The sequence below is a fragment of the Crinia signifera genome, chromosome 12 (genome assembly GCF_055691185.1).
Source record: "Crinia signifera chromosome 12, ASM5569118v1, whole genome shotgun sequence".
Lineage (NCBI taxonomy): Eukaryota > Metazoa > Chordata > Amphibia > Anura > Myobatrachidae > Crinia > Crinia signifera.
Genome location: NC_139228.1, coordinates 57,362,417 through 57,389,900, shown reverse-complemented (window position 1 = coordinate 57,389,900; position 27,484 = coordinate 57,362,417). Strand labels below are relative to the sequence as shown.

At 49.4% G+C, this 27,484-nt stretch overlaps 2 protein-coding genes across 3 annotated transcripts; one reads left to right on the top strand and one right to left on the bottom strand.

Moving 5' to 3' along the window:
• On the bottom strand, positions 1-14,556 carry FAM161B (FAM161 centrosomal protein B). 2 transcript variants are annotated; one of them, XM_083166473.1, is made up of 8 exons: positions 14,366-14,556; positions 8,773-9,051; positions 7,108-7,544; positions 6,596-6,933; positions 4,052-4,167; positions 3,430-3,597; positions 524-623; positions 1-440 (listed from the first exon to the last, which is right to left on the bottom strand). In XM_083166473.1, the coding sequence occupies exons 1-8, from the start codon at positions 14,431-14,433 to the stop codon at positions 315-317; spliced, it is 1,632 nt and encodes a 543-aa protein (XP_083022599.1). In that variant the 5' UTR covers positions 14,434-14,556; the 3' UTR covers positions 1-314. The 2 variants fall into 2 exon arrangements, with proteins under 2 accessions (XP_083022599.1, XP_083022600.1); XM_083166474.1 differs by having other exon boundaries at positions 8,773-9,055; positions 14,366-14,517.
• COQ6 (coenzyme Q6, monooxygenase) lies at positions 14,511-27,037 on the top strand. Its single transcript, XM_083166475.1, has 13 exons — positions 14,511-14,683; positions 15,305-15,466; positions 18,120-18,254; positions 18,337-18,395; positions 18,518-18,641; positions 18,851-18,981; positions 19,899-20,006; positions 21,747-21,809; positions 24,755-24,862; positions 24,989-25,191; positions 25,274-25,389; positions 26,678-26,844; positions 26,921-27,037. The coding sequence occupies exons 2-13, from the start codon at positions 15,328-15,330 to the stop codon at positions 26,948-26,950; spliced, it is 1,383 nt and encodes a 460-aa protein (XP_083022601.1). The 5' UTR covers positions 14,511-14,683; positions 15,305-15,327; the 3' UTR covers positions 26,951-27,037.
• Positions 27,038-27,484: the final 447 nt, after the last annotated feature.

Here is a 27,484-nt window from a genome sequence, read left to right as displayed (position 1 = left end):
CTCCATTTTATCACTTTTGAAGCTTAGAGAATCTGGCGCCATATGTAGTAATAAGTGATGTAATAAAGTCTTAGTCCAGTAGTAATTACATTATTCTCCAGTCAGTGAGTGCTCCCTCCTGCTTAGAGCACCAGTCTCTGGGCACTGGTCAGTGAGTGTTTGCACACCCTGAGCACACCAGTCACTTGGTGCCCGACCGCCTTAAAAACATCAAACTAAATGGTTTTGCTAAATTAAACTATGTAGAAAATCGACTTTATGATCAACAAAAAATGTGACATTGAATCAGTCTGACTATACATGTGTTGCAGGTGTCACAGTGATTCGGTGTCCTCATCCCAGCCATTATCCATCAGGTCTGGGTCTGTATTTCCCGGCATCCTCCTGGCTGGCTGTGGCCTGCGTGTAATCTGGGACCCAGCATCCTTCCTTGCCCCGCCCTAGGACATAGAGGGAAATGTATAACTGAAGATGCAGCACCTCCGGAACACAACGGTACTGTATATGGAATCTGACCATTTACCTTTGTCACACGTTCAAAGAGGTATGGTCTTGTTGCCACCTGCCTCTTCATCTGCTGCAGCTCCTCCTTATACTCCTGGGTTCTCTTCCGCTCAGACTGCCTACAAGACCCAGCACAGTTACAATGACATTCCTGTCCACCTTCACAGGTAAATACTCTCTATATCAAAAGTGGTGATGAGGAGATTTGTCTTACCTGTTAAATCTTTCTTGGAGGACGTCAGGGGCCACAGGCTAACGCTGGGTGCTGGAAGCTTCTCTCCCACTCCAACTACCCAAGAGTACCCCCCAGGCAGACCAGGCTCCTCCCCTTCTCTACCCGGCCTCCAGGCCAGGCAGCCCAGTTTTTTAACAAGCCAAGGCAGGAGACAAGAGAGAAAGAAGAGAAGCACCATACAGAAACACATTCTAGTGCGCACAACAGAGGAACTAGGTAACTATATCATTAATGGAACTAAAGCAGGCGTGGCAGGGAGGGAGCCCTGTGGCCCCTGACGTCCTCGAAGAAAGAGCTTTAAATTTGCTCAACTGTTGCACCAGCCCAAGATGCATCCACAGACCTAGTGGAATGAGCCTGTACCCTGCAGGTCCAAGTATGCCTGCCTGATGACAGAGCGAAGCCAGCGGGCAATCGTCTGCTTAGTAGCAGGCCATCCCCTCTTTTGTAACCCATAGAGCACAAAGAGAGAGTCCGATTTCCAGAAGGACTTAGTGTGGAGCACATAGATGCATAAGCCAATGAAGACTGTGCAGGAGAAGCACCCGGCCCCTGAAAGGCTTGGACCACAATCTCTTGGTTGACGTGAAACCTGGACTCCACTTTAGGGAGGTGAGAAGGAACAGTTCTAAGAACTGCCTGATCTGAGTGGGAGATCAGAAACGGGGACTGACAAGAAAGAGCTGACAGGTCACTCTCCCAAATGAGCCAACAAAAGTCCACTGACCGCAAAGGCTCAAATGGTGGGGCCTGAAGAGCAGTAAGTACCAGGGAAAGATCCCACGAGGCAACCGGGGGAAACAAATGGAGGCTGGATATGCAGGACGCCCTGCATGAATGTGCAGACATCCGGTAACAATACTAACTTCCTACAGAACAAGATGGACAAAGCCGAAACCTCTACCTTCAAAGTAGACCAGCGCAATCCGGCCAACTGGATCTGCACTGGGCAACCTTGGAGCCAGGGTTCCACCAAGCAAAGGAGGTGGAAGACTGCCCTCAGTACGAGGTCATTGATGGGTAGTTAGCTTTCCTGTGAGTTCCATAGTCCCTGGATGGATCACTGGTAAGTCACTGCCCCCAACCCGCGGAGACTGGCATCCGCAGTGAGGAGAGTCCACTGTTGTATGGTTAAGGAGTAGCCTGGAAGACGACCTCCCAAACCCATGTGTCTGTCATGGATGCCAGCCAGACGTCTGAAAACCCCAACAGGCAGCTTCCCACCTTGGGATCCCCCAGGTGGAGGCCCGCCCCGTCATGCGGAGGTTTTGTCCTCTGGCTTATGGTCAGGATGCCTGGTGGCCCAGGGATGCTTGCCCTTGGGTTTGGAGGACCTGGCAACTTGGGGTTGTGCCCTAGAAAAGGAATCTTCCCCCTAACCGTACCCTGGAAGTGGAAGGTAGCACGGGGACATTGTGTCTAGCAGAAGGTAGGAAAGCTGCCTTGAAATCTGCTACCGTAGCTATTTTATCTAGTTTGGACCCAAACATAAGGGAGCCCTCGAAGGGAAGCTCCTCTAAGGCTTTCTTGGAGTCCGGGTCCGCCGTCCAAGAGCGCAGCCACAAAGATTGCCGTGCCGCGGCTGCTGAAGGGTGGCCACATAAATAGCTGCCTCGCCTAAATACAGGGTGGCATACAATGCAAGCAAAAAATTGTCACTTAGCTCCTTAAACAACTATGGGTCACTGGGGCCCACTCTAACCTAGGCTCTCTGGCGGCGAAGCAGTGGATCTCCGGGTGGCTTAGAAGCTCTTTGTATCCCTGGCCGCATGTAGCTGAGGGTGGGAAGGATCAGTGGCGGGAATTGACACCACGTGGATATCTCTCCAAGCAGGAATCACGGTTGGTCACTACAGACTGAGATCTTTGACCAGTTGGTCTTAAAATTTCCAACCCTGAGGACACCTGCCATTTGATCCTATCCCCCTATTGGAGTCTCTAAGCGATGTGGGAGACTGCGGCCTAAACAGTCTACAGCCCTACAACATCTACTGGGCCTTCAACCTACTGTGGCCCCCACATTCGCACCCATTCGAGGACCATTGGAAATCTGTTTGTGGGACTGGATCACAATCACCAACAGTGGTAACTATTGGGCAACTCCCCTTATTACCCCAGCTACTACCCATTTCCATCTTGCTTGGGTCCAATCCATTCAGCCTCCGGTCCAATTATTGACCCACCTTTTATTATTGTCCACCTTTTATTATTGTATGTGAATGTCTAATGATATGTTATTTTAAATTGTTATTAAATATTTGTATGATTATTTCATCACTACCAGCGCCACTTCTTTTTCTTGTTTATATCGCTGGTACACACTGGCTGACGGACATGTGATCGATGATATATGTGTGTACCCAGCTTTAGCGTGCCTTGAAGATGAGATATAGGCAGATATCATGGACATTCCGCCTTTGGTGAAACACGTGTGTAAGCCTCTCATAACTTTTTTTTTTTTACTGCAAATTATTGAACTTTTTTGTTTTTTTGGGGGGGTTACTTCATTGAGTGACTTGCGCATCATTACCCTATCTCTGGGTTATAATGCTTAATGCCACCTGACTTGGACTCCAGCAGGTTTGGACAGATGGCAGCTCTGCTGCAAAACTTCTGTTTCTATGACTCCCCAGCAGCCGTGATCTGTGCTCAGCAGAACCGTCTCAGGGTCCCTGGGGGAAGTCACCTACCTATTCTCTCTCAGCTTCTCCTTATGGGCGTCTGCGAGCGGCGTATGTTTGTCTAGCGCTCGTGCTCGCCTGGACACCGATTTCTGCATTCTGAGGCATTTCTGTCTGTGCTTGTGCAGCCACTTCTCCTGCTCTCTGTCCTCGTTATCCCGTTCCTCTAGTGACGTCCTATAAGAGAGAATCTCATCAATATAATACATAGCAACCATGTTAATGAGGACTCTCATCCTAGGCCAGAGCAATCTATAAAGAAAAGGGCATGAGTCATTTGGGGAATTTAAGGTAAAGACCAATCTGCAGGGTGTATAATATTATCTTACTACAGTAATATGTGACACATCATGAAAACTTTACAGGGTCACTGCTCTGTTTTCACTGTGACATCCTCCCCCTTCATTCCCCTCTGCCATCACATGATATTTGTTTTCCATCCAGAGAGATTTTGAAAAGGAGATAGACTTCTAAGCTGTAGCTATGTAAAAGTGTCTATAAATGCAAGCTTAGAAGGTACTATATTTACAGGAAAAGGTTGATGTTATATTGCTGCTGTAAAGACCATACTTATTATTGTCCCCACCAGAAAGAAATTCTATGCAGCCAATATTGATTAGATAGGACATACCTGATGGCAACATCCCTCCTCTTGGTGGTATCTGTTATATACACCGGCAGGGTATTGGAAGACAAGCTGGAGAGATGGTTGGAATATCTCACAGGCTGCGAGTCCTGAAGAACTTCCTGCAGACAGAGTAACGTGCTCCGTAATAGCATGGAACACAAGAGATCGAATCCTATAGACAGTGTCATCTGTTCTCTGACAAATCACCAGCAACATTAATGACGCGGAGCGCAGAAAGACAGAAGATGCTACAGTAAAATGTGATATTCTGGCTAGAGAACCTGGCTATATAAGCACTATCATAGAGGGAGGGGATTCCGCTATGCTACTCTGCAGGTCCCCAGCCTTTGCACATTGCTGTACATAGGGGATAAACTGCTGTACTTATGTCATTGTGATGTGTGTTCTAAGCACAGACTAGCTTATGTATAGCAATTCACATAATTATGTAACGACAATAGTAGAGGCACTTGCCCACAAGAGCTTACATTCAAGAGGGAAATTCAGGGCCCACCACTGTACTAGACACAGTCTGGTAGAAAGAGGTGTCCTATAGGCTAAACCAGTCTTCGAGATCTACCTACATTCCATGTTTTCCAGGTCACCTGTGGATGTGTAGAATGTGTCATTTAGGTTTCATTGCAGCACACGTTTAAAAATGTGACAGTTAGTAATTATTACACCTGTGCACCAGCTAGGTGGTCAGGAAGACGTGACCGTAATGACTGCACCTGTGCACCAGCTAGGTGGTCAGGAAGACCTGACCATAATGGCTGCATCTGTGCACCAGCTAGGTGGTCAGGAAGACCTGACCATAATGACTGCATCTGTGCACCAGCTAGGTGGTCAGGAAGACCTGACCATAATGACTGCGCCTGTGCACCAGCTAGGTGGTCTGGGAGTTGTGACCATAATGACTGCACCTGTGCACCAGCTAGGTGGTCTGGGAGATGTGACTGTAATGACTGCACCTGTGCACCAGCTAGGTGGTCTGGGAGATGTGACTGTAATGACTGCACCTGTGCACCAGCTAGGTGGTCAGGAAGACGTGACAGTAATGACTGCACCTGTGCACCAGCTAGGTGGTCTGGGAGACGTGACAGCAATGCCTGCATCTGTGCACCAGCTAGGTGGTCAGGAAGACGTGACCGTAATGACTGCATCTGTGCACCAGCTAGGTGGTCAGGAAGACCTGACCATAATGACTGCACCTGTGCACCAGCTAGGTGGTCTGGGAGTCGTGAACATAATGACTGCACCTGTGCACCAGCTAGGTGGTCTGGGAGTAGTGGCCGTAATGACTGCACCTGTGCACCAGCTAGGTGGTCTGGAAGACGTGACCGCAATGACTGCACCTGTGCACCAGCTAGGTGGTCTGGAAGACGTGACAGTAATGACTGCACCTGTGCACCAGCTAGGTGCTCTGGGAGACGTGACCGTAATGACTGCGCCTGTGCACCAGCTACCTGGTCTGGGAGACGTGACTGTAATGACTGCGCCTGTGCACCAGCTACCTGGTCAGGGAGACGTGACCGTAATGACTGCACCTGTGCACCAGCTAGGTGGCCTAGGAGACGTGACCGTAATGACTGCACCTGTGCACCAGCTAGTTGGTCTGGGAGACGTGACCGTAATGACTGCACCTGTGCACCAGCTAGCTGGTCTGGGAGACGTGACCGTAATGACTGCACCTGTGCACCAGCTAGGTGGCCTGGGAGACGTGACCGTAATGACTGCACCTGTGCACCAGCTAGGGGGTCTGGGAGACGTGACCGTAATGACTGCACCTGTGCACCAGCTAGGTGGTCTGGGAGACATGACCCTAATGACTGCACCTGTGCACCAGATAGTTGGTCTGGGAGACGTGACCGTAATGACTGCACCTGGGCACCAGCTAGCTGGTCTGGGAGACGTGACCGTAATGACTGCACCTGTGCACCAGCTAGGTGGCCTGGGAGACGTGACCGTAATGACTGCACCTGTGCACCAGCTAGGGGGTCTGGGAGACGTGACCGTAATGACTGCACCTGTGCACCAGCTAGGTGGTCTGGGAGACGTGACCCTAATGACTGCACCTGTGCACCAGCTAGGTGGTCTGGGAGACGTGACCGTAATGACTGCACCTGTGCACCAGCTAGCTGGTCTGAGAGACGTGACCGTAATGACTGCACCTGTGCACCAGCTAGGTGGTCTGGGAGACGTGACAGTTATGACTGCACCTGTGCACCAGCTAAGAGATCTGGGAGACAAGAACCAGATTGGCTAGCTCTGAGCTAAACCTCTTTCCTGACACATTGATCTCACCCCAGTAAGGTATTGTGTAGAATGCCTGCAGTGCAACTAAATTTTCTATATGCCCCCTTGCTGTATGACTATAGAACAGGGATGGGGAATCTTTGGCCCTCCAGTTGTACTACATATCTCATTATGCCATGCTTCAGTTTTGCTATTTGGCCATGCTACAACTGTTGCAGGGCATACTGGGATGCGTAGGTCAACAACAGCTGGAGTGCCCCCATCCATTCCTTCTGTAGAAGGACGTCTCACCTGCATGTCCTCTGCCCGGCTGTTTCTCTTCCTATCCCTCAAGCGGGACGTTCGCAGAAGGAAGGGTTTGTTCACTGTAGGTTCGCAGACCCGCTGCTTCTCCATAGAGAGTTTCTGGAAGCTTCTGTACAGTGCCTGGAAGTCCGGGACAGAGGGGTTTGTGCGAGGCTGAAAGGTCAGGTTCTTATCTAAGAAATCCAGATGCCGCTGTTTGCTTGTCAGGCTGGTTCTGGAATGTGGGTCCCTGATTGTGCGACTGATGGATATAGGAGCCGAGGAGCTCTGCAGCAGATCCTGAGCCCTTATCTGACCATTGATCTTTCTTAGGAGTTCAGCTTCTGTGGAGAAAAGAATGGGGTAAGAGGGGTAAATGGCGCCTTCCTGCCACGCGGGTCATTCATCTGACCAGTGTACTGGTATCACCTGTAAACCAGTGCCCGCCTCCCTCTACAGTCACCAATCACAGGGCCTGGTTCTTCGTCACGTTATGCACAGCGCAGCGCAGGTCTCACCTCTCAGTTTGTCACTGACTGTGGGGTCCAGGACCGATTTGGGGATCGCTTTCCTGACGCTTTGTGTCTTCTGTATTGGGGCTGTGACTGGCCTCTCTGCTTGTCTCCTTCTCTCTTCTGAGAGAAAGCGGAATGGCTTCTGCGTGGACGCCAGCAGCTCAGCGCGATTCTGGAGCCCAGATTTCCTCCTTTCCTTAAATTGCTCCATGATCTCGTTGTAGAGAGGCAAGAAAACGTGGGCCGGCACGGGCTGGGCACGGAACTTCTTTAAGCATTCAGCATCGTCCTCATCCCAGGAATCTTCTGGCTCAGCCCATGCTGTAGACCTCTTCTCTCGCTTCTCTGCTTCCCGGATAGTCATGTGGAAAGGGCGGGGCACCGTGAATTCCGGGGCTTTCTTGGAGGTCTTAGGCTTTGGGACTGTGTTTGTGGGTGGGCTGTGAGAAATAAGAGAAATCAGCTTGTTAATCCTGAACACGCTAATTATTACACTATACAGAACATACAAGGTGTGCCTCTGATGAAAACTGCCAAGGAGCAGTTGAATCAGCTGTCAGGATAACAGCTGTCACCATTGAAACTACGTCTTTGCATTAAAACACAATTTTTCTTTCACCAACTGCTGAGTGCTGGCTCCAATTCCTTTCCCTGAAGGGGTAAGTGCTTTTAAACATACAGGGTACATACTGGAGGCAACAGCTCCAAAATCACAGGCGTAAAGTCAGCTGACTATAAAAGCCGTAATGGTGTACGTATGCAAAACTGCAAATGTGCCAGCTTTATTCCCAGCAGTGTCTAGGTGAACTTCAAAAAGTCGACATGCAAAGGGAAAAAGGATGACACGAGCGAATTAGAATGAGAGAATTATCCCCAGAGACTGATGCAGGGGATTATTCAGACCTGATCACAGAGCTGCGAATTTGCAGCTTGGCCGATTATTGATCAACTGTGTACAAATCATAGTGCGCAAGCGCGAAGCCATCCGGCGATTAAATACAGAGTTTTTTTTAATCGCAAGGTTGCTTGAAAGGAAGTCCGCGTTAGTGGGTGGTAACCAGATCTTTTATGGGCGTGTCAGGGAAAAAGCAGGCCTGCCCAGGCATTGTCACAGAGGGAGTGTGACATTGGTCCGATGAGTCGCACATGAGTAGGTGGTGGGCTACGTACAGACTGCACACACTGTGAAAACCATTACATGGTGAGTTGTGAATGGGTCTGCAGCTAATCGCTGATCTGCGATATTTTCGCAAGCCTTTTGCAGCTTTGCACAGGGTGGGATTTTACCCTGGTGGGGCGGTGGCTATCTGACTGCAGGATGTGGCAAATTAGCAGAGAAGCAAACAGGTCTGAATAACCCCACAGTTTGTCTCAGACTTTCCGGACTACTCCGCATTTTGCCTGTGCGGTCGGTGCGGCGTCAGCGCTGCCCGCCCATGTGTAGACTCCCCTGGAGAAGCAGACTGCAGAGACGTGCATTCAGGAGATAGGGTCACATATTGCAATGCGATCCTGGGTAGTAAATACTGCCCAGATCACATTGCATATGCGATTATATTAAATGGACCCACTGGTGAGATGCTTTCATACTGGCCTCCTGGGTTCTGTAACAGGTACAAATAAGGGAAATAAACATACAGGAAGCATAATAATGTGTTTAGGACTCACTTCTGGAATCCCCGGAGATATTCATCCTGGTGGCTATCTACAGCACCATTGGAGAATACATGTGCTATAGCAGAGTCCTTGTGTTCCAGGGCTGTCTGTGGACGATAAGACTCATACAGAGCGTTCAGTTCCTGCACATAAATGCTGTTCCGGTTCTTCAGTGTCTGCAGCATGTCCTGTAATTCCTGGCTACCATCCTCTGCATCCAAATAGTCCATCAGCCTGGCGACTCTTCCCTGGGCTGCTTCACCGATATCATCCTTCCAGGTCATTGCACATCTAGCTGGAGACATGTCGGTCATTGGTCAGAGACACCGAGCACAAATGTCACCAGCTGGTTACATACTGGTGCACAACTGGGACAGACTGACCCCAGGTAATAGTAATATTGGATGGTGTGGATCATTTGGTCTTCAACAACTGAGTCAACTAATCCCGGAGAGGTCATGCTTGTTGACCTAGTTGTTGTAGACCAAATGACCGTATCCCATATTGGGGTACACACACACTGGACTGTACCGTACTCAGACAAGTGCTAGGGGACACTGTTCTTAAAGAAAATCCAAGGCATAACTTATTTCGGTACTTGTTTCCTAGCACGGCCACAATCGCGGGTAATTTTTTAGTGGCCTGCGATGCGACCGACGCGATGCCCGCGATTTCCCATTGAAATGCATTGAAAAAAGTCAAAATCGCGTCGGTCGCATCATAGGCGGCTAAAAAAGCCTTAAATGGTCCAGACGCGATGCCCGCGATTTCCCATAGGGAACAATGTTAAATGCCTCAATTTACCCAAATCAACATAGGAAACAATGGTAAATGGGCCAAAAACACCCCTGAACAGTGAAATGGCCCCCCAAAATTATTTAACGCCACCCCACGATCAACGTGAACCCGAAGCGTGGCGAGCGCAGCGAGCCCGCGAGGGGCGGCGGTACGCGTCCTCCGACCTTTTCATACCCCTACTATCTACGTCGGCGTGGAGTTGAGAATAGAATAGTGTGGCGAGCGGACGCGGATACCTTCCCAGGTAAACGCGTCCCTTCGCGGGCTTCACAGGTATCCGCGTCCGCTCGCCACGCTTTAGGCTCGGTGGCTCGCTGCGCTCGCCACACTATTCTATTCTCAACTCCACGCCGACGTGGATAGTAGGGGTATGAAAAGGTCGGAGGACGTGTACCGCCGCCCCTCGCGGGCTCGCTGCGCTTGCCACGCTTCGGGTTCACGTTGATCGTGGGGTGGCGTTAACTAATTTTGGGGGGCCATTTCACTGTTCAGGGGTGTTTTGGGGGGTTTCTGGACCATTTACCATTGTTCCCTATGTTGATTTGGGAAAATTGAGGCATTTAACATTGTTACCTATGGGAAATCGCGGGCATCGCGTCGGTCGCATCGCATGCGATGCGATCGACGCGATTTTTTTACCTGCGATGCCCAAGATCATGATCGGTGTGGCCGTGCTAGGAAACAAGTACCCTTATTTCCAACATGAACGGAATGGCAAGTGAGGGGGGATCAGAGGGGTCCCAGGGCTCATGGACTCACTGCTGGGCTGTGGTGACAATATATTTTAAGCTGATGGCACCTGTCGTCACTTAACTAGAAAAAAATTATAATTTAAAAGTCCATCCACACCAAACCCCCTCCCTTACCATGTCACTTTGACATTGTAATGTCATGACACTGGCGCTGCGCCAGTGCTTTCGTGTCTCTTGCCACCAAGGAGTAGCGCGGAGACCAGAGGGGCTGCCCGTGCTGACATTCCGCACTGCTCCTGTCCCCCACTCTCAGTTCTCTTGCTGTTCTTTTACCACTACCGCCTACCCCGCTCCTGCCAGCAGCCTGTACAGCTACTAGATCTCCAGGAATCAATGGTACATGAGGTGGCAACCCTAGGATAGGTCTGAGGGGCACATGATGAGGTTTAAAGATTTGAGATACATGTGAATGGCCTGATGGGCATGTGATGAGGTGTGAGGTACGTGTGTATGGTCTGAAGGGCATGTGATGAGCTGTGAGGTACGTGTGTATGGTCTGAGGGGCATGTGATGAGGTTGTGGCAAATGTGGATGGTCTGAGGGGCATGTGATGAGGTTGTGGCACATGTGGATGGTCTGAGGGGCATGTGATGAGGTTGTGGCACATGTGGATGGTCTGAGGGGCATGTGATGAGGTTGTGGCACATGTGGATGGTCTGAGGCATGGGTCCTCAAACTGCGGCCCTCCAGATGTTGTGAAACTACAAATCCCAGCATGCCTTGCCCCAGTTTTAACACTCCCTTATAGCAAAACTGTGGCAAGGCATGCTGGGATTTGTAGTTTCACAACATCTGGAGGGCCGCAGTTTGAGGACCCATGGTCTGAGGGGCATGTGATGGGGTATGGGTAAAATCCGGAATCGGATATGACACCGGAATGCCGGACTGGACATCAAACTCTGCATTCCGGAGCTTGTAGTATCCGGTCCGGGGTTGTCCTGTCCGGGGGTGCTCCATCTGATGGGGCTGCTCTCGCACCTGTCACCTGGGAGAGGAGAGGGGGGAGAATACAGCCTCACCGCATGGTCCGGGGGTGTAATAAAAACTGGAACGTTCCAGACCACACGGGGAGGCTGTAATCTCCCCTTCCCCATGTCCCTGGTGTAAGCAATCACAGGTATCCCCCCGGACAAGACACCCCCCGCATGGGACACCCCTCGGACCAGACACTATAAGCTCCGGAATGCAGAGTTTGATGTCTGGTCCGGCGTTCCGGTGTCTTATCCGGGTCCGGTTTTTACTTAGTCCCCATGTGATGAGGTTGTGGCACATGTGGATGGTCTGAGGGGCATGTCATGAGGTTGTGGCACATGTTGATGGTCTGAGGGGCATGTGATGAGGTTGTGGCACATGTGGATGGTCTGAGCGGCATCTGATGAGGTTGTGGCACATGTGGATGGTCTGAGCGGCATCTGATGAGGTTGTGGCACATGTGGATGGTCTGATAGGCATGTCATGAGGTTGTGGCGCATGTTGATGTTCTGAGGGGCATGTGATGAGGTTGTGGCACATGTGGATGGTCTGAGGGGCATATGATGAGGTTGTTGTGGCACATGTGGTGATTGCAGGTGATGACAATCACATATTACGAAGGACGTCCAGGAGCACCCTCCTAGGGAGGGTCATGTTGGGAGTTAGGTCATTGGCAAAATGCACCCTACGCTTCCCTATATGTATGTATTTATGTACTAGGTGATTCATCGCGCCCTACGGGCGCTCTTCACACCGTCGTAAGGGGCTGCGCCCCCTTAATTTGTGAACGTTTGTATATGAGAAATATGGTTAGAATTGTATGAAAGATGCCCTGTATTGCAACTTAGGTGTCCGCGAATCGCGGGAGGGGGGGTCGCGGAGGGTGCCGCGAATTGCAGGAGGGGGGGTCGCGGGGGGTGCCGCGAATTGCAGGAGGGGGGGTTGTGGGGGGGGTGGATGCTGCGAATCGCGGGAGGGGAGGGATTGCAGAGAATCGCGGGAGGGGGGTCGCGGGGTGGGTTGCCGCAAATCGCGGGAGGGGGGTTGCGGGGGTGGGGGTTGCGGCGAATCATGGTAGGGGGGGTCGCGGGGGGTGTGCCGTGAATCACGGGAGGGGGGGTCACGGGGTGGGGTGCCGAGAATCGCGGGGGGTGTGTGTGTGTGCCGTGAATCGCGGGAGTGGGGGTTGCGGGGGGGTGGGGGGGGTGTGACGCGAATCGCCACAAGAAAAAATCAACACAGAAAGGTCAACACATGTAAATGTTGACATAAGTGTGGCACTTCATTGGTGTCCATGTCGGCACATGAGAATGAATATGAAAACATTCAAAAAATGAAAAAAAAAACTTCAAAAACTCATGTCAACCTTTTTCATTGTCGACCATAGCCATGTCAGTGTTTTCCATGTGCAATTTAATTCTGGAGCTGCCGCGAATCGCGGGGGGGGTGCCGCGAATTGCGGGAGGGGGGGTCGCGGGGGTGGGTGCCGCGAATCGCGGGAGGGGGGGGTTACGGGGTGGGGGTTGCGGCGAATCATGGGAGGGGGGGGTCGCGGGGGTGTGCCGTGAATCACGGGAGGGGGGGTCACGGGGTGGGGTGCCGAGAATCGCGGGGTAGGTGTGTGTGTGCCGTGAATCGCGGGAGTGGGGGTTGTGGGGGGGGGGGTGGGGGGGTGTGACGCAAATCGCCACAAGAAAAAAATCAACACAGAAAGGTCAACACATGTAAATGTTGACATAAGTGTGGCACTTCATTGGTGTCCATGTCGACACATGAGAATGAATATGAAAATATTCAAAAAATGACAAAAAAACTTCAAAAACTCATGTCAACCCTTTTCATTGTCGACCATAGCCATGTCAGTGTTTTCCATGTGCAATTTCATTCTGGAGCTGCCGCGAATCACGGGGGGGTGCCGCGAATTGCGGGAGGGGGGGTCGCGGGGGTGGGTGCCGCGAATTGCGGGAGGGCGGGGTTCACAGGGGTTCCGGTGGGGGGTTGCCGCGAATTGCGGGAGGTGGGGGGTCACGGGGGGTGCCGCGAATCGCGGGAGGGGGGGTTGCGGGGGGGTGTGACGCGAATCGCCACAAGAAAAAATCAACACAGAAAGGTCAACACATGTAAATGTTGACATAAGTGTGCCACTTCATTGGTGTCCATGTCGACACATGACAATGAATATGAAAAAATTAAAAAAATTAAAAATAAATCTTCAAAAACTCATGTCAACCTTTTTCATTGTCGACCATAGCCATGTCAGTGTTTTGCATGTGCCATTTAATCCTGGGGCTGCTGCGAATTGCGGGGGGGTGCCGCGAATCGCGGGAGGGGGGTCGCGGGGGGGGGGTGTTTTTTCCGCGAATCGGGGGGGTCACGGGGGAGGGTTTGCCGCGATTCGCGGGAGGGGGGGGTCGCGGGGTGGTGGTTATGCCGCGAATTGCGGGAGGGGTCGTGGGGGGGTTCTTTTTGCAGCGAATCGCGGGAGGGGGGGTCGCGGGGGTGTTTTTGCTGCGAATCGCGGTAGGGGGGGGTCGCGGGGGAGCGGGTGTTTTTGCCGCGAATCGCGGGAGGGGCGCGGGGGGGGAGGTTTTGCCGCAAATCGCGGGAGGGGGGCGCTCACCTGGTGGCTGTGGAGTAGCAGTGCTGGGCAACATGGGAAGGCAGTGGGTGTCTGGCACTGTCTGTGGGCTCACTGGGCTGGTTCTCTGTCACATACCTCCCAACATGACCCTCTCCAGGAGGGACACAATGCTCTGTTTCTAGACTTCCCCTTAATGTATGATTGCCATCACCTGTTTTAAACAGGTTAATTTCTCAGAAAGGTGTTCAGCACAGATGAAGGCAATCACACATTAAGAGGAAAGTCCAGGAACAGAGCGTTATAGACACAGACACCCACTTTGAGTGACAGATGTAGCCAAATATATAGGAGATGTATACACCTGCTAAAGGATTGTGCACTATGACACCAGTCCCTATCCTTTTATCCCAAACGTTGGTTTTTATGGCGCCATAGTCTTAAGTGTCCTGGACACCCCAAGCCTTATTCATCCTCATGCTGGGGTCCTCCTCAAGTCACTCACCCGGTCCCGGATTCTCGATCTGCAGCCCGGCTAAGTGCACCCAATGCAGCTATTTCCAAGCTTCCCATTGGACGAGCGTCGTCGTGGATACCACAAACAAACGCGCCCACGGGGAGGAGACTCGGGCTGCCATATTAGAATTGGGAAAAAAAATCTGCGACCTGAGGGCTAACCCCCTGCCCTCTGCGAGAGGCGTGGGCGGATCACGCGTCCGCACGCTCTTGAGTGGACGACGTTGCCACAAATCACTACCGCGCCGGAGTACGAGGCGCTGGGTACCCGTGACGTCATCAGATCTGCGACCGAAGCGGCTGACAGGTGCGACCTGGGTCCCCTCGCCCTCCAGCTGTGGCACACACACACTGTGCTGTACATATATCGTTACACACAGGGGGTGGCGGGACACTGGGGTGCACGCTTTACGTTGTGTCATAGTTATTGGGGTGTAACGTTTGTTATAGTGATATGCAATACAGAGCAGTCACCAGCCAAGTGTATTGTGTAACAACAGGAATATAGGTGTCTGTATATCAAGGTCACTCTATCCTCTCATACAATGACTCCTGTCAATCTGCCTCCTTACACAATGGCTCCTGTCGCTCTGTGCCCCCTCACACGATGGCTCCTGACGTTTTGTGCCGCCTCACACAATGGCTCCTGTCTCTCTCTGTCCCCTCATACAATGGCTCCTGTCACTCTGCTCATACGATGGTTACTGTCACTCTGTCCCCTCACACGATGGCTCCTGTCGCCCTGTGCTCCCTCCCTCACGCGATGGCTCCTGTCGCCCTGTGCCCCCTCACGTGATGGCTATTCATTTTCAGAAACAAGATTGAGTGATTGTCCCACACCAGGCCCTTTGTCCGCTGTTTACAATGTATAGCAATAGCATTAATAATGTTGTGTCTAAATGAGATTTTGCTTTGTATATCTCCACAGAGGACTGGTAACCTGCAAGGGCCATGCTTCGTCCGTCGCGTCACCCCTGTCTCTTCAGGCTTCTGGAATCCCACCGGGCACTCAGCTCTGCAGCCTCCTCCCTCTATGATGCCGTTATTTCTGGTGGGGGCATGGTCGGCACTGCAATGGCCTGTGCTCTTGGTGAGGAAAGCGCTTTCATTATGGTTATACCACGGGCGAGTGCTGCTAATGGGTGACCCAGTGTAAGATGTCTTGTGTCCTTCACATACAACAGTTCTGCATGTGGGGTCTTAACTGAGGGAAATAAATGAGCCAACCACGAGGTGTAACTAATGTCTCCTTTTCTACCTCGTGAGCTTGCTGCCTGCTCCCTATATTGAATCTTCCCCTTAGACTCTGTTATCAGTAGAGACAGGATTATATGCAACAAAAAAAGCTTGAAATATGCATGAAAAATACTTAAAATATGCAGGAAAATCTTCAAAATCTTCAAAATAAAAAATACAAAATATATAGTAATTTATAGTTTTTTTATTTAAATCAGCATACAATTAGTAAGCAGTATATGACCAGCAGTAAAATATATATTTATAATGCCCCCAGCAGTAAAATGGATATAATACCCCCAGCAGTAAAGTGGATATAATACCCCCAGCAGTAAAGTGGATATAATACCCCCAGCAGTAAAGTGGATATAATACCCCCAGCAGTAAAGTGGATATAATACCCCCAGCAGATAAATGGATATAATGCCCCCAGCAGATAAATGGATATAATGCCCCCAGCAGTAAAATGGATATAATGCCCCCAGCAGTAAAATGGATATAATACCCCCAGCAGTAAAGTGGATATAATACCCCCAGCAGTAAAGTGGATATAATACCCCCAGCAGTAAAGTGGATATAATGCCCCCAGCAGTAAAATGGATATAAAGCCCCCAGCAGTAAAATGGATATAAAGCCCCCAGCAGTAAAATGGATATAATGCCCCCAGCAGTAAAATGGATATAATGCCCCCAGCAGTAAAATGGATATAATGCCCCCAGCAGTAAAATGGATATAATACCCCCAGCAGATAAATGGATATAATGCCCCCAGCAGTAAAATGGATATAATGCCCCCAGCAGATAAATGGATATAATGCCCCCAGCAGATACATTGATATAATGCCCCCAGCAGATACATTGATATAATGCCCCCAGCAGTGACACAAATACTCTACTGCACTGTAAGTGCCAGTAACACTCACCGTTGGCCCACTCTCACTCTTGTGTGGTTGAGAACACTGTTTACTGTAGCTCAGAAGCGCCACTGACTCCGGCTTCCAGCACCCGCACGGCGCGCAATGATTTCCCGCGTGTCAGCAGAGGCGGGCAGCCTGTCAGCGCGGCGGCTGTGGGATGTAGCTGGAAGAGCTTACGTTACACACTGCACTGTTTAGCAGCGTATCAGCTCTTCCACCCACATCCCCCCCCCCCCCCCCCCCGTTGCGCTGACATGCCGCTCACTCAATCCTTTCCTCTGATGGGCGCTTCTGTCAGCCTATCAGAGGAGTTGGCTTACAGATAGCAGAAAAAGGGGAATGGATACTGTTGTACTGGCCACACTCAGCCGCCGACGCTCAGCGTTCCTCCAAAAACAGTAAAAATATGCACAATCAGGACATTTAGGTGAAATATGCAATTACTACTGAAATGCATATAATCCGGTCTCTAGTTATCAGCATTTATTGATCCTGGCCATTTACTATTATATAGGGTTTGCCTGGAATGTGCTGGTGCACAGGGCGGGATGTGGTGGTGCACCAGGACGGCATGTGGTGGTGCACCAGGACGGCATGTGGTGGTGCACACTGGCACAAGAATTCTGTTTCCTAATCAGCCCAACTTGTCCAAAGGTTCCCGAACTAAATGCTGATTTGCATAGTGCTCCACTAGATATCTAGGACAGATTCCTTTTGCCTGGACTCGTAATCAGCCGCTGACCGCAGGGGGTCTTTGTGAAGTACAGTGGCTGTTCAGAATTTGCATAAACTGCAAATAGGTGTCATAAGGGTGTTGTAAACTCAGCCGGATGCAGAATTGCTAACGGTCTGTGTTCTTTTGTGTTTAGAAAGTTTGTTTACCATTTGAATTATTTTTGATTATATTCTGTTGTTTTCTATAAAGCGTTACACATGTAGCACTGTAACTTCAGGGGATCATAATACAACCAAAGTCCACTAAGCAACAGAAGTTAAGGGGATGGCCCTGCTGAAATCAGATTACAAACTAAAGCCAGCCATGAGGTGCATGATCATAGCAGATAACCCGGTGAGGGGAGGAGCGAGGGCCTTGTGCATTTTAGCGCTTTCATTCAATATGCCACACGCGGAGATCTCGGCTGTTCACAGCTTGACATTAACCTCATGATGGACAGAGGAATCGTACAGGTCTCATAACCAAACCACAAAATCCAGACTCAGCTGTTTTCAGGCTGTGGATGATTATATCATGGGGTGTATGGCCAGATTTCAAGGTTTGGAGAACACATGATACATGAGGCAGTGGAATAATAACTGCAGCTGGAGGTAGGGACCGATGTGTAGATGTATGAAGCAGTGATAAGGGAGTAGAAGTGAGCCAGAGGAGAAGTGCTTCATACATCTACCCCAGTGTGCGCGGCCACTGTAAGGCAGCAGCATTATCAGCCTCCAGTAATACAGCAGACATCTGTGAGTGGTATTTCCATCATTACCACAAAGTGAGCCTCAGTGTAGCTATTTAAAATGCATTGAACCTAATTTTTACTTCATCTGTAACATGTTTATTCTCTTTCCCCCTCCATGTAATAAGGCTCTCATCCCCACTTACGCCACAAGAAAATTCTTTTACTGGAGGCGGGACAAAAGAAAGCATGTGACCACTTACCTGAGCAATTCAGCAACCGAGTCAGTTCTATCACCCCAGGATCTGCCACGCTGCTGGCCAGTGAGTACACGGGAGGAAGTCATGTCCTGCTCCGCTGCTTCCCCTTTAACCCTAACGCCACCTCTTCTTCTACCACCAACAGGCTTCGGAGCTTGGGATCATATCTGCTCAATGAGGCTGAAACCTTACAAGAGAATGCAGGTGGGAGGGCGGTTCTGTGTGTGTGTAGAAGAGCTCAGCTGTTTGTTCGGGTTCAATGGTGCACGTTATGGAGAGAACCAATCGCTGGTAACCATCATAGTGGTTTTGCTGCTCCCTTGCAGGTGTGGGACGCCTGCTCCGATGCGCTGATCACATTTGATAAGGAAGGAATGGAAGAGATGGGATACATCATAGAGAATGACGTTATCACAGCCGCACTTACACGACAGTTGGATTCATTGTCAGGTGAGTGCTGGGCAGCTGAGCATCTCGGCCTCTCCGCCCTTCTATTTATCAGCTGAATGGATGAGATGTTTAATCACGTGCAGGTTATTGCAGGGTCATGTCTCAGTGCAATGGGTCTCTGAAAACAAACCTGGGTCTGTATGACAAACGGTTTAGTAAATAGTACTGACATCTGCAGTTTATATTCTGTTCTATCCATGTGATTGCAGAGCGAGTTGAGGTTCTCTATCGGAGTCGAGCTGTTGGATACACCTGGCCAGCACCTTACCACAGTGCAGAGGGCAGTCCCTGGGTCCAGATCGAGCTGGCGGATGGACAGAGGCTACATACAAAACTGTTGGTAAAGACCTACCCTGACACCTTGGAACTTACTCTGGTCCACACGCAACGCTGCGAATTTCACAGCATTGCCAGTGGTTAAAACGCCACCTGCCGCTCGCACAGTCGCCCGCCCCCACCTCGCTTGCTGAGTTCCCCGCATGGCTGCGAATGGATGTTTTGCATAAACATCCATTCGCAGCCTTGGGTACAGGGATCATCTAATGATTTGGAAGAAGCACACAAAACCAAGACACTCTCTAGTGCTGGGGTAGCCAACCCTAGACCTCGAGAGCTACCAACAGTGCATGTTTTGCAGGTCTCCTCACAGAATCACAAGTGAGCTAATTAGCTCCATCTGTGTATCTTTTAAAATGTGTCAGTGAGTAATGAGTGCACCTGTGCAGCAGCTAGGTTGTCTGGAAAATGTGCACTGTTGGTAGCTCTCGAGGGCTAGGGTTGGCTACCACTGCTCTAGTGTTTTAGCTTTGCATGCTCCCAGTAGGAGAACAGGGCGGGTAGCTGACATCTGGTGACTCCAGCTGCCCGCACCCGCACCACTGCCTAATTTCCATGGGAACGCCAAGTGTTTTCATGGGAACACCCATGAAACTCTGGGCATTCCGGTTGGCTCAGCCCATCGCTGCCGCCCCACACCCCAATGCTAGTTGCGAACAGGATGGCGATCTAGCGTTCGCCATGCCCACTCGCACCCAGCGTGTACACATGCACAGAAGAAAAACCTCGCCCCCCCCCCCCCCCCCGAATGAAGTAAGGCCTCTTGTGTATTGTTCATGACCGTGATTTTCTGATGGTGATCTGCTTGGGCCACTGCTACACGAGGGGTGAGATTCCTTCTAGTTTGTCTTTTGGTAAAATGGTCTCCACCAATCTTTGATATCTGCACTGTTTACAAACTGTAGTATTTACCTCTTACAGATCGGTGCAGACGGGCAAAATTCCATGGTCCGCAGTGCAGCAGGAATGAAATCTATCCAGTGGAGTTACAATCATGTTGCCGTGGTCGCAACACTGGAATTGTCTGAGGTAAGTGCAGGAAAACAACTATCGGTACTTGTTTCCTAGCACGGCGCCAACGATTTTAATTGTATCCATCGGGTGTTAAAAAATTGCGTCCATCGCAGGCAACCAAATCGCCGACGCGACCGACTCGATTTTTTTACATTGGAACCAATGTCAAATGGTCTGTGAGACCCGATTTTACATTGGATTCAATGTAAAATGACCCCTAGACCCCAATTTTAATTGTATACCCACCCTGATGGGCCAAATGCCCCCCCCATTGTTAACGCCACCCCACGATGAATGCCAACCCGAAGCGTGGCGAGCCCGCGAGGGGCGGCGGTACGCATCCTCCGACCTTTTCATACCAACACTTTCCACGTCGGCATGGAGTTGATTTTATATAGTGTGACGAGCGCAGCGAGCCACCGAGCATTACTTCACAGGTATTACGCGTCCCCTCGCCACACTATATGAAATCAACTCCATGCCGACGTGGATAGTGGGGGTATGAAAAGGTCGGAGGACGCGTACCGCCGCCCCTCGTGGGCTCGCTGCGCTTGCCACGCTTCGGGTTGGCGTTCATCGTGGGGGGGTGTTAACAATGGGGGGCATTTCACATACAAATTACCCATCAGGGTGGGTATACAATAAAAAATCTGGTCCATTGTGCCATTTAACATTGTTCCCTATGTAAAATCAGGTCCATCGCATCCGTCGCATTGTATGCCATTATAATGGCATACAATGGACCCGATTTTACATAGGAATTTAACATTGAATACAATGCATTCAATGTTAAATCGCGTCGGTCGCATCGGGACCTTAACTTAAGGTATGCGATGGACGCGATTTTTTAATTGTCGGGGAAAAGGCTAAAAATAGCAGAAAAAGTTAAGGTATGCGATCACCCACGACAGGCGCCGTGCTAGGAAACAAGTACCCAACTATCACTACAGAGCATCCGTTACAGCAGTGCTGCTGATATTCTCACTACAGAGCAGCTGGCACAGGTGCGTCGACAACATAGTCACTACAAAACAATAGTAACGGACGTGTCGGCGGCACTTGTCATTACAGACCGCTGGCCAGACAGCGATATCAATGACTCCCATTTTTATGGCTCCAGACATTAAAATTTAGTAAAACAGTAAAAAAAGTGTCTTATATAAGTGGGTGGGTTTTTCAAAGGTATATTAAACCTGGTGCAGTCACCTTTAGCAGTTCTCAGTTATTGCCATCAACTTTTACACCTACAGCAAATGCCAGACCCTTTCAGGAGGCAGCCATTTTGGCAGCCATTTTATTCTCAGTTTACGATGACCCATCTAGAAAACGTCTTTGCTGTACTTATGTTGCCATTGAACACTCACGCATCCCTTCATGGGATTGGTGCACTGCACGCTCACTACATACACGCCCCTTCATAAGATTGGTGCGCATTCTGACCACTGCACACTCACTACATACACTCCCCTTCATGCAATTGGTGCACATCCTGGCCACTACACACTCACTACATACACGCCCCCTTCATGCGATTGGTGCTCATTCTGGCCCCTGTTTGAGCCCACTAGTTGCATCGAGTCTCAAGTCTCATTTGCTGTGTGAAGAATCGTGTTTATGACTATATAATGTCCAGAGAGACATTGTTGGAGGGGATCTCGCTGTACACACTGGCTGTTTCTGCATGATGTGACTAAGGTGATCTGAGATTAAATAATTACACTGTTGTAACATCCAATGTTGTGTTTTCTTTTGCAGTCTACTGACAACAATGTGGCCTGGCAAAGATTCCTTCCAAGCGGACCCATCGCTCTCTTACCGGTAAGACCGGTTTTCCTGTCACCCATGTGTTGTCTCTATAGTAAAATGATTGGCTTTTGGGTGTACTCTGTGCGATTCCCATACAAACCCTTATATCCGGCACAATGAGGAGTTTCATACCAACTTACCTTTCCTGAGTGTCAGCAGGTTTCTAACCAATCGGTGTGCTACACACACAGGGGTCTATGTACTAAGCCTTAGAGAGAGAGAGAGAGTACCAACCAATCAGCTCCTAACTGCTATGTTACCGGTTGTTTTATTGGTTGGAACTTTTCCTCTCTCCACTTCATGTGTGGCAGATGTGCTAAGTCTGGTAGAGTGAGTGCGTACCCTGGTACACAGGCAGCACATTGAATGCAAATTAGGAAATGAGACTAAAGGCCCCCATACACTATGCGATTTTCGGCCGATTAATCGGTGAAATCGGGCGAAAATCTCATGTGTTTGACATCTGATCTGATGCGCGGTCCCGTGCGAATCAGATCGGATCAGGGCGTCGGACCTGCTGAACATAAGATATATCCTAATCTGACACATCATGGGTGTTTAAAAGCACCCATGATGGGTCAGATCCGATATATATCTATTGTGTAGCTCTGGACTCTCCTTCTCCTGACCCCCGCCCCCCGAAGTACCATCAGCCGAAGGACATCACCGGAAGAAGAACTGAAGCAGGCTCAACGAGATGGGAGAGAGGAACCCCTGCAGCTGCAATGTTCTGCGCCGAAAGTGAGTTGTTCTCTACACTGAAATCAGGCTTGAGCTCCGGCGGAGTACGGCGCCTGATTGCTTATGCGGCTCACCGTGGACTCCTATGTTATAAAAATATAAACATAGGAGTCCACGGTGAGCCACATAAGCAATCAGGCGCCGTACTCCGCCTGAGCTCAAGCCTGATTTCAGTGTACCGATGCACAGGAGTCCATGAAGACTAGAGCCGCATAAGCAATCTGGAGCTGTGCCTCAACGGAGCTCAAGCCTGATTTCAGTGTAGAGAACCACTCACTTTCGCGCAGGACATTGCAGCTGCGGTGCTCTCTCCCATCTGTAGCAGCAGTGTCCACCACTTATCGTATTTTTTAATTTGTCTGAATATTGTGTGGCTAACCTGAAGGTTCATGTTCAGGTCTGCTACTTAAGTGTTATTTTCCATTATACTACTTTAACAAATTTCCCATGGCCAGTAGGCATCTCAAAATAGTGTGTTAATGTAGCACAATTGAGGCTGACAGTGAAAAATATATCAAGACAGGATGAGGTCCTTGTACAGTATGAGGATTGTTTAGATTGGTGGGTACTGTTCTCTATGCATACAGGATGTGTAATGGCTAAATACAATTGTTTTATGATCACCCCCAGTGGTCATGCCAGTATTTAGCGTTTGTTTCCAAACCGTGGTTACTAAACCGCGAACCACGGTTCCCCATAGCACTGCAGCTCACTAGCAGCAGCGCCACAAGCGGTTGGTCTGATCCCAATTATTTACAAGAGAATTTCTGTAGGTTGGGCCATGCACTGACTGTTGCTTTGCAGGCCATTTGTACAGGCTGCACTGCACACCCTATATACAATGTTATGGCTGTCCCCCCTTGGACTTAGCAGCTACAGTAGTTAAGGGTTTAGAAAAAGAACAGTGCAGCGGGATTAGAGGTGTAGGGGGCGTGTCACACTATTTAATGTATTATAATGTGTAACTGGCACTAAAACTGAGGGCATAATGTGAAGAGGGAACTACAAAAGTAAGCATAATGTGTAATTCACACTACAACAATGGGCATAATATGTAATGGGCACTACAACTGTGCATAGTAAGGGCAGGGGCATTACAGATAAATCTCATAGCACATCCAATTTGCGTCAGATAAATCACATGTGGTTTATCTGACACAAATTGGATGTAAAAAATGTCACCTTAAAAAAAAGTTTCAAATTGTACGTAGGCCTCCTGGGAAGCTGCCGGGAGAGTTCAAGGGAAATCACATGCAATTTTACAGGTCAGATAAATCTCATAGTGTATGGGGGCCTTAACAGTATGGAGGATAGACAAACCTGTATTAGAGCGTGTGCCTCACTATTGTCATGTCTGCCTTTCTCCCTCCATACAATGTGCCCTCCCCTTTGTTTCTTTTTCTATGATTGGTCTCTCTTGCATGGGTACTCCCAGTTTACTCTTGCGCGGAGAGCAATTTTCATTTTATACAATATGCGCTTCGCTCTGCTTCCTCTGGGGGGGGCGATTTAGGAATGGCCATCGGTGCAGTCACCATTGATGGTTGCCAAACTATGTGATGGACAACCATCAATAGTTTTAGCTACCGATGTTCATCCATTCCCTTTGACTGACTGGCCCATAGGCCAATCAGAACATGGGGGTGGAGGTATTTGTGTCCGGGCACCATGCAAAAAAAACAAAAACTTTGTTTCTGCTGTGCCATTGATGTAGGGGAAACAATCTGGTTCTCTCCCAATGATGGCAAAAGTATTTAACCCCAGGGCGATTCAGTTGCACCCTACTCTTATTCAGGAGATGCCAGTTTCCACACCTTAAACGAGGTGTTAAGTCGGAGGAAGGCAGTTATTGGGGCAGATGTATTAAGCCTGGTGGAGAAAGATTTATCTCTTCACCAGGCTTAATACATCTGCCCTATTGTGACTAAAGTGCCGGCCGCGATGCTGCTTGTGCCACGCTAAAGACAGCTCGTCTCCTAGGAGGGGTGCAAGAAGAAATCTTCTGGTTGGGCTTAACATCGGGGTCTAATGAATAGCTCTGAGACTACCGTCCCGGTGCTATGAACATCGTGATGAATCGAATCGCCCCCATTTACAGTTCCTATCCCTGTAACCTGTGTATTGCTATGCGTACAGTAGGTGCATTCTGTTACACCAGCGGTCAGGAACAAGTGTTTAGTGTTTCCTGAGAGGTAAATATGTCTTTATTCTGGCAGCTGTCTGACACTTGCAGTTCCCTGGTCTGGTCCACATCTCCTGAGCACGCCTCCCAGCTTTTGGCGATGGACGAGGAGAGCTTTGTGGACGCCGTCAATTCAGCTTTTGTGAGTAGTTGTTGTTGTTGTTGTGTGTTTTTTTTTATATAGGAAATGTTTTACTGACAGACCTGGCACTGCGCGCCCTGTGAGTCCCACCTTAAAGGCTTTTCCGCATCTCTCCTCTCTTCACAGTGGAGCAGCGATCACCACTCAGACTTTATTACATCCGCTGGTTCATTACTGCGCTCAGCTCTGTCCTCCTTAATGCCTTCTGGAACCTCAGCCCGACAGCTGCCGCCCAGCGTATCGCAGCTGGGGAAGAACAGCAGAGCGGCCTTCCCCCTGGGGCTGGGCCACTCCCCTGAATATGTCCGCCAGCGAGTGGCACTGATTGGGTGAGGTGACAGTGTATGCTTAGAGTTGTCTGATGATACAGCATTAGTAATAATGAGTGGCGCACTGTCTCTCTCTTTGCAGGGACGCTGCGCACAGAGTGCACCCTCTGGCCGGCCAGGGTGTCAATATGGGCTTCGGCGACGTGGCTAGTCTGCTGGATCACCTGAGCAGTGCAGCATTCGATGGACGGGATTTAGGTAACTACAATACTGGTCCAGACACTGCTCCTCATTATTCTGCATACCATGCTGCATCCTTAGCAACCAATCAACTTCAGGATAGCATTCTAAAACTGATAGGCAGAAGCTGATTGGTTGCATTGGTCAAAGTCTCCACTTCTTTTTGGCGGAATTCTAATTTTTCCATGTTTTCACATCAGGGAAGTTTCTGTAAGATTTTTCCCAAAATATTGGGGTGGGGGTGCAGATTTATTAAGCTTGGTGAAGTGTTAGTGTGTCTGCTACTTTATCACCAAACAATCAGCTCCCAAGTGTTTTTCAGACCCAGGGGTAGATTTATTATGCCTGGTGAAGTGATAAAGTAGCTGGTGATAACTCAAAGTGGGTTTGAAGAATGGCAGTTGGGGGTGCTGTGTTATCACCGGCCAATTTATCACTTCATCTGGCTTAATAACTCTGTCCCATAGAGGCAGATTTATTAAGCTCGGTGAAGCGATAAAATGTCTGTTTGTTACAGGCTTGGTTTGAAAAATGACTGTTAAGAGCTGATTGGCCGGTGATAAAAACCAGACACTTTATCACTTCACCGAGCTTAATAAATCTGCCCCTCAGTCTCTAACGTGAGTTAGAAGCTGATTGGCCGGTGATAAAGTACCAGCCAGATTATCACTTCAGAACTTTATAAATCTGCCCCTGTGAACTAAGTATTGGAGAGCATACTGCCCTACCTGTCCCTCTACTTCAGGGAGAAAATGCTCTATTCCAGGACTTCCCAGGTAATGTAGGATTCCTCACCTATATCACCTGTGGTGAAACACATTTCTTATTACCTAACTCACCACAGGTGATGGCAATCATACATTACCAGGGAAGTCCAGGAACAGAGCATTTTCTCCCTCATGTAGAGGGTCAGGTAGGCAAGTATGTCAGAGAGAGGTAAAGTAGTCATTACAGGCTGTGAGTGAAAATGACAGGAGCTGGTTCTTTCTCTCCCCAAAGCATTAGCCCTATACACACTAGACGATAATAATCCCTAATAATAGGGTTTACAGAAGTTAGGGATACATGTATGAAGCAGTGATAAGGGAGAAGTGGCCCATGGCAACCAATCTGCATGGAATGAACATCACTTGCATAATATAAAATTTATACAGAGCAGCTGATTGGTTGCCATGGGTCACTATTCCTCTGGCTCACTTCTCCCTTATCATGGCTTCATACAACTACCTAGGACATGTCTGCAATTATCACGGTTATAGGATCCTTTGTATCTGCTCTGCAAGTATTTCTGCCTTTTCTCTTGTAGGCTCCACGAGGCACCTTCTGCAGTACGAGACGGAACGGCAGCGGCACAACCTTCCGTTAATGGCCGCCATCGACCTGTTAAAGAGATTGTACAACACAAGCCAGCCTTCTATAGTACTGCTGCGGACTCTGGGGCTTCAGGCGACAAATGCAGTCCCTCCGCTAAAAGTAAGTAACATGTCATCAATTGTGCTGTGAGCAGCCGCCATGGTGCTTAGCCCTAACTGGAATCTGTCATTCACAGGAGCAGATCATGGCCTTTGCAAGCAAATAACAGCACCCGTCTCCTACATGCAACATCTTCCTTAGCTGTGAAATATATTTGTTATATATTGTAAATTAAAGAACCGCTTACACTGATTCCTACTGTCTCAGAGATTATATTGTCTATGATGAAGGGGGGTGGGATCCCATTAGATCAGCGGCTCTCAAACTATGGGTCCTGACCCCAAAGTGGGTTGCGACTCCATGTTATTGAGCATCAGGCTGATGACTTTTCTAATCTCAGGCAGTCATTCAAGGAGTCTGATAAATCTGTTGAATTGTCTGTAATTTTAGACTCCTCCCATCACTCTGTGCCTCCACAATGCTGCCATGTACAGTATGTGCTGTCTGCTGACTACACGTGTGATGTGATCGGTATCTGGACTGATTCATGATAGACAGTCATATGGTCGGCCACTAATGGTCAACAGAGAAAAAGTTGACAGGGTCTAAAGGTTGACAGGCAATAGGTCGACATAGTCAAAAGTTCAACATGTTTTTTTTAACTAAATTGTCAGCAACCATGTGCCGACAGGCGGTATTT

Coding starts and splice junctions, on each gene's coding strand:
- FAM161B (XM_083166473.1), bottom strand. CDS start 14,433: ATGGGAAGCTTGGAAATAGCTGCATTGGGTGCACTTAGCCGGGCTGCA. Junction 9,052..14,365: donor GATCGAGAATCCGGGACCGG/GTGAGTGACTTG, acceptor GTCTCCAGCTAG/ATGTGCAATGACCTGGAAGG. Junction 3,598..4,051: donor AGGAGGGATGTTGCCATCAG/GTATGTCCTATC, acceptor TCTCTCTTATAG/GACGTCACTAGAGGAACGGG.
- COQ6 (XM_083166475.1), top strand. CDS start 15,328: ATGCTTCGTCCGTCGCGTCACCCCTGTCTCTTCAGGCTTCTGGAATCC. Junction 15,467..18,119: donor TGCAATGGCCTGTGCTCTTG/GTGAGGAAAGCG, acceptor CCATGTAATAAG/GCTCTCATCCCCACTTACGC. Junction 25,390..26,677: donor ATTCGATGGACGGGATTTAG/GTAACTACAATA, acceptor TTTCTCTTGTAG/GCTCCACGAGGCACCTTCTG.